Below are 6,970 nucleotides of genomic sequence, written 5' to 3' on the forward strand. Positions count from 1 at the left end.
AATGCCTTTATAATGGGTATGGATATGTTAATAAAAAAGGAACTTTGGTTTCATGTTTGATTCGAAAAGGACTTTTATGTCTGGGTGACAGGACCCTCTTAAGCCCTAAGATATGCCACACTAGCTCTACAGAATTTGTGACCTATCACAGAAACCACCTTCACTTCATAGGTTCAAAAAAAAAGATCAGAAACATTCCTTTTACTATGAAATATTCCTTGTAATGCCATTAGATTATACTATTTCCAGTGCTTTGAGTCCAGTTTGGGAGGAACATACATTTTTACCTTCACATTAGGTCCATAACTAATATACAAACAACCGATATAAGTGTTACTGCCAAAAATTAAACTGGTTTGAACTCTAAAAGTAGCAAGTATATTAATCATTAATTAAGCAAATCTGGAGCTAATGACAAAAGTCAGAATTCTTCTTTTTATTATCTTACCAACTATAATTATGGATCTTTCCAGTTGAGGATGAAGAAATGATCTTGGTGAAACATGTAAGGCCTTCCTACACCTACTAATTGCAAATATAAGAGTTACTGTAAACAAAATAGAGCAAAGAAAATACATAAGAAATGAAGTTCTTCAATTTTTCACCAATGTTCTAACACCAAACTTAACAGACAGGCTTGATAAAGGAAGTGTTTCTCTCCTGCCCCTTCAGTGTAAAAATATATGTATGAAAATACATCAACTTTGCAAAATAAAAAATATTTGCAATATAGTTAGGCACAAATGTATCTATAAAGGCTGGAGTAAGCAGTTGTCTAACATAATAGCCAGAACTCTACTTCCTGCTTTCAGCTCTCTTACCTCTTCATTGGTGACTTTAGGGGGCCCACAGTTAGTTTGTTAGCACGCAGGCCAGATTAAGAAGCAAACTAACTGAACAGTTATGTCCCATATGGCCCCCCTAAAGTCACTGATTGGTTACTGACAGCTAACAGCTTAAAGAGCTGTAAAGGAGGAAGTAGTGTTCCAGCTATTACATTAGACATCTGCCCAGTCCAGTCTTTATAGATTACTATTTTACCCATTTTCATTTTTACACTGAACTATTCCTTTAAGATGCAGGCAGAACTGCACCAGTGAAGGAGTGGCAGAAGCACCAGTTCAGCTGCTGAAAGGAACTGGCAATAGCTGGGGCTGCCACCTTTTCTGAAAAAAAATACTGGCCTTCCTATATTTTTGCCCTTTTCACCTAATATTGACATCAAGCATAATTTTTACTGGCCAGGCTGACAAAATACCAGCCAGGTGGCAACTGTATCAATAGCTACATAAACCTGAAACCATAGAAACCAAAACAGCAGCTCTGCTATCACAAAGTATTAAAGTGCTTTTATTAGATTCAATGGCATTAACTCAATAAACTCAACATTTCAGGCTTATGTCATCCCTTTCCCAAGCCTTGTTTTTATTGGCAAGCCATACAGTGCCATCTACTGGTTTCTTAAAACTATTAAATTCAGATACAATATGGATATAGGAGAGGTATAGAAGACTACCATTACCACACTCGCCTCTCCCATAGTCACCCCCGAATAATCGGAAATGGAGAACATTTACATTCAACTACTGATAAAGTTTGTTTTTTTTTTTTTTTGGGGGGGGGGGGGTGAATTAATCTGCATTCCAACTTGATATTAAGTACACCTACTACTTGCTTACTTCAGCTGGGTAGCGCCCGCCCTTTACCCACTGTGAATGCTGCCTACTGCTGACCTGCGCTTGCCTGAGTTTCTGCTTTTGGGTAGCGTCAAAATAACTTTACGGGACGCGGTAGGTGACGTTGTAGCGACCAAGCAGCTGCTTTCTTACGAGAGCAGCAATATGCTCTGTAAACTAACGAGTCCTGTCAATGTGGCAGCTGAATCCTCCAACCAATCAACAGTTTGCACACTTATTCTGCCCGCCTATGATTTTAATTGGCCAAAGTGTCTGGCATGTCCTTTTCTGGTTGGCTATTGAAAGAGCCAATCCCAGCATCGTAACGTGGCAGTGGAATTTTTTTTTCGTACCTGAGGGGTGTATTTATATGGTGTGTTCCACTCACTGTAATTATACACAGTAAATATAGCCTTTTTTGTTTTGTTGTAGTATAAATAAAACATCTCAACAGTGTACCATTGCACCAAAATGACCGCAATCACACAAAATCGGTAGTAATTCATAAAAAAAGGGTTTAAACAATAGCTCCTCCCTATAACGTAAACCCACCCTACAGTCACTGATCAGCTGCCCCCCCCCTTAGACGGGTCCATTTCACGCTCGGGGGGGAGACTTCTAATATAATGTCAATTAATTTGGCTACATTCCTTGAATACAAAACAACCAGTTTATATAGCTATATGATGCAATGCACAATGCAGAAGACGTAAACGTAAAGTTTTTTCATTCAAAATCCACTGACGTGTCCGTATGGTACGGTCTTGATGACGTCACGCCGGGATAGCTATTTTCAGTGTCTCTACTGGCAGGCTCTGTCTGTTCATGCTGCGGCCGCTGGAGAGAAACATGAAGCTGCTGGTTGCTGCTGCGCTCATCGCGGGCTCCGTGATCTTTTTGCTGTTCCCTGGGAGCTCCGTGGCTGATGAAAAAAAGAAAGGACCGAAGGTGACCCATAAGGTAAGCTCAGGGAGGAGTAGGTTGGAATGCCTGACTTTAACTGCTGAGCAGAGATGCATTCTGGGGGATGTGTGCGTCCGGGCCATTGTCGTTCCTTTGTTGAAGGTAGCGAAATGATGTGTTATCTAAAGACACCAGCGTTCGGCTTCGGCCCTTCCCCTATAGTACTTGTTAAAACTGAATAGCCGCTAAAGGTGCCGCAGGTTGCACAAAACCAGGCATCTGTGCCTATGGCTCTGCAGCCACGCATTGCATGCTGGGAGTAGCTGCGGGCCTGACTCTAACTGTAAAACATTCATTTGGCTTCTGCTCTTTCATCTACTTCAGTTCTACATAAAATGTCACCTGACTAGAGCAGTGATTTGTAGGGATTACGGCCCCACCTTCCCAGGCAAACTCCTACACAATCCCAACTTCTGCCCAAAGGTTTGTGTATTCTCTTCAGCCAAATTGTCTTTAAATTTGAATAGATGAACGTGGAAATGACCCTGTGCCCAATGAAAGAAACTCCAATTCTATGCTTTCCAAAATACATTCATTACAAACTTCTAATGATCTTAAAGTTATTTGCAACTATCAACATTTGTGCTGCTCTTCCCTCTCTCTCACAGGTGTACTTTGATATCAAGATTGGTGATGAGGATGTAGGACGTGTAGTAATTGGTCTTTTTGGAAAAACTGTTCCTAAGACAGTTGAGAACTTTGTAACCTTGGCAACAGGAGAGGTAAGCTGAACTGGCTAGCTCTGCTACAACAGTGACTTTTCATACAGTGTTTAGTGATAAGCAAATCTCTTCTTTTTCGCTTTGCTGAAAAATTCACAAAATGGCAGACATTTGAGAAATGCACCCTTTGCTTCCTTGTGCAGAGTGAAGCCCCGCCCCCACTTCCTGTTCAGTTCTCTCTTCAATTGGACAACCTGTGGGAGTGGAGAGCCGTCTGCGCATGCCTGGAGGCAACAGGAGCCAGTCTGTGCATTAGCAGGGTTTTTTTTTTTTATGAGACCTGAACAGGAAGTGGGGGCGGGGCTTCACTCTGCACAAGGAAGCAAAGGAAAGGATATAACTGAGGAACCAGGTCAGAGAGAATGCTGGGACAAAGGTAGGTAATTCTGGAGGCTGTTTAGAGTAATTTTACTGATAGAAAAAAAAAAGGTTTACTTATTCTTTAAGGGATTCGGCCGAATACCGAACCGAATCTTAATTAGCATATGCTAATCATGATTTGGAAGGGTTAAATTTTACACTTCGGTGTTAATATGGTGACATTAACCATTTCAAATTCTGATTAGCATATGCTAATTCGGATTTGTTTCGGCCAGGACCGTGGATTCGGCCAAATACTGAACCGAATCCTGGATTTGGTGCATCCCTACTATGGCGTAACATAGCAACTGTGTACATGATTTTGACTTATTTTTCTTCTTCCAGAAAGGCTTTGGTTACAAAGGCAGCAAGTTCCACCGTGTGATCAAAGACTTCATGATCCAAGGAGGAGATTTCACTCGGGGAGATGGTACTGGAGGTGAGTCTAATTATCTGAATAATCCAGATGGAGCACTGGCATAGAAAATGTGCATACTTATCTACCTTTATCTTGCTTACATATATTTTTCTCATCCTTAACTTTCCCTTCAAATGGGAACTATTACTTTTTATTTAATTCCTGAAAGGTTTATCTTTGACACTTATAAGTTCGTGCATTGTTCTACAACAGACTGCTTTAGGTCATGCTTTGACCTGGAAGTTGGCCATACACGTACCAATAATATTGCTTTGCACAGTTGTTATGTGTATAGTGGCCCACCCATCCTCAACAATACAAATGTACTATGGATATCTGTTATTGTTGTAATAGGTCAAGTCTGATAATGAAGAGGAGCTGTGGCACCTCTACTCTTCCTCAACTGCCAATTCACTGGTCAGTGTGGCACATTAGCAGATTACATTTGCTGCCATTTTGATTGTGCATGAAGCAATCAAATGGCTCATCTCTTGCTCTGACCTGGATATATACTGCATATGTTTGAACATGTTGCATCAAGGAAGGGGATATAGTACTTCTACAGTAACATCCAGTGCAACTTATTACCTTCCCAGAGGGAACTTGAAGTGCTCCCTTGACATACATCTATAATGTCATGTTACATGTTCCATCAAAAGAAATCTTCAGATAGATTGTAGATTCATCACATAGACAACTAGGGTTGTGGGGACTCGGGTTTACTGCCTTGTTTTGCAGCTTGGTGCATAAAACCAGAGAGTTTTCAGAGTTCTTTGGCACATATGCTGCAATATTTGCCCCAACATAGCTCATACAAATAAAGCGTTGTGGCAGTTTGTAACAGTAGATTTATAGAAGCATCTACCGAAACTAATAACCGTTCACCTTAATAGGCTTATTTATTGAGTTTCAAGTTTGTGAATTCAAGTTTGTTTTTCTAAATCGAATAAACTCTCATATCGAATGCTCTTTTTATTTATTAATAAGGAAACTCCCTTGAATAAACTCTTAATACCTCAAATTTTTCCAGTTTACAAACTCATACAAAAAATTTGAGTGGCTTTTCTTTAATTTCAATGGCTTGACTTTGCCTAGGACAACTCCCATTGACTATAGAAACTGGCAAGGATTTTTTGCACTTAATAAATACCAGACATTCAGATTTTTGAAACATAATTCGAATTTGAGTTTTGGCGCAAAAAAGCTCAAAAATCAAATTCAAACATTGATAAATCTCCTCCTAAATGTCCTTCAGTCTGGCTGCCCTAGAGGGGGGACCCTATCTACAATTTAGGAACCTGGATATTTAGAGAATGAAAACGGTTTTAATGGCCAACAAAGAGTCTGTGCCGACAACTGTATGGGTTAGAATTATATTCCCAGATTACGGTTCTCTTACACTGTGCATAAATCTTTTCCCTAATGGCTGTTTCCATATTTTATAATTGTCCCATCACCCATATTGTTACATTTTAAGCTTAAAGTTTATAAAATTCTCCCTTTCTTATTATCCCAGGAAAAAGCATATATGGAGACCGGTTCCCAGATGAAAACTTCAAGCTAAGGCACTATGGTCCAAATTGGGTGAGCATGGCTAATGCTGGCAAAGACACTAATGGTTCCCAGTTCTTCATTACAACAGTCAAAACTCCATGGCTTGACGGGAAACATGTAGTGTTCGGAAAAATTCTGGAAGGCAAGGTAATGCTGTTGTTTTTTTTTTTTTTTATAAATCCAATGTAAAGGCTAATGTTTGTGGAAAAAACTAATACTTTTTTTTCCATTTTGCAGGACGTTGTCGAAAAGATTGAATCTACTAAAACAGATGGTCGGGATAAACCACTTAAAGATGTGGTGATTGCAGACTGTGGAACGATTGAGGTGGAAAAGCCATTTGCAATTGCCAAAGAGTAATGTAAAATTGAGGGAAAGACCCTGTTGCCTACTTGTCCATCACTGGGTAAATCAGATCTGAGGACTTTCCTGTGAGCTACATGCTGTGTAGCCTTCTCACTCCTCACTAACAAGGCATGGGGAAAAACACCCATGTCCAGAAGCTTCAGGCACATATCTAGGTCTGTCCTTATACCCCTGAACTTTTAACTTCAGTTACTAAAGTTATGAGTGGCCAGACGGTAAATCCATCTCTTGTTCCAAGGATCAAGAACAAATAATTGAATTATACATTCCATCCACTAAAAATTTGTACTCAAATTTGAAATGGACATGTACAATAATTGTTGGGTTGAATAAAAACCATTTCTATTAAATGTTTCTCTTTTTTTTTTTTTTTTTGTCTAGGGAGTGTTGGCACGCACTCACACAGGCACGCACGCACTCACACAGGCACGCACGCACTCACACAGGCACGCACGCACTCACACAGGCACGCACGCACTCACACAGGCACGCACGCACTCACACAGGCACGCACGCACTCACACAGGCACGCACGCACTCACACAGGCACGCACGCACTCACACAGGCACGCACGCACTCACACAGACACGCACGCACTCACACAGACACGCACGCACTCACACAGACACGCACGCACTCACACAGACACGCACGCTGCAATGCCAAACGTGGAAAATTCACTGGGAATGAAGAATTGTTTTGTTGATAGAAGAATGTGCTTGCTAAAGTAAAGTTTATGGCACTGCAATACAATTAATAAGCAGTTATAAAGAGCAAATATTGCTCATGTACGTTTTTGCTCACAGATCCAGCTGATTCAACTACAACTGCTCAAACATTACTGTATTGCTGGAAGGGGCTGTGTAGACTAGCTTTCAGGTTCCTGTTCAGCTCAATTGGGCTATCCATA

General features: G+C 40.6%; 1 protein-coding gene across 1 annotated transcript; it reads left to right on the forward strand.

The window, feature by feature from the left end:
• Positions 1-2,524: 2,524 nt before the first annotated feature.
• ppib (peptidylprolyl isomerase B) lies at positions 2,525-6,425 on the forward strand. Its single transcript, NM_001017063.2, has 5 exons — positions 2,525-2,636; positions 3,248-3,361; positions 4,067-4,160; positions 5,656-5,840; positions 5,931-6,425. The coding sequence occupies exons 1-5, from the start codon at positions 2,526-2,528 to the stop codon at positions 6,051-6,053; spliced, it is 627 nt and encodes a 208-aa protein (NP_001017063.1). The 5' UTR covers position 2,525; the 3' UTR covers positions 6,054-6,425.
• Positions 6,426-6,970: the final 545 nt, after the last annotated feature.

This window comes from Xenopus tropicalis, chromosome 3, assembly GCF_000004195.4.
Source record: "Xenopus tropicalis strain Nigerian chromosome 3, UCB_Xtro_10.0, whole genome shotgun sequence".
Classification (NCBI taxonomy): Eukaryota; Metazoa; Chordata; class Amphibia; order Anura; family Pipidae; genus Xenopus; species Xenopus tropicalis.

Excerpts from the sequence above, each read along its gene's own strand:
- ppib (NM_001017063.2), top strand. The coding sequence starts at position 2,526 with ATGAAGCTGCTGGTTGCTGCTGCGCTCATCGCGGGCTCCGTGATCTTT. Across the intron at positions 3,362-4,066 it reads TAACCTTGGCAACAGGAGAG|AAAGGCTTTGGTTACAAAGG; the intron begins GTAAGCTGAACT and ends TTCTTCTTCCAG. Across the intron at positions 4,161-5,655 it reads TCGGGGAGATGGTACTGGAG|GAAAAAGCATATATGGAGAC; the intron begins GTGAGTCTAATT and ends TTATTATCCCAG.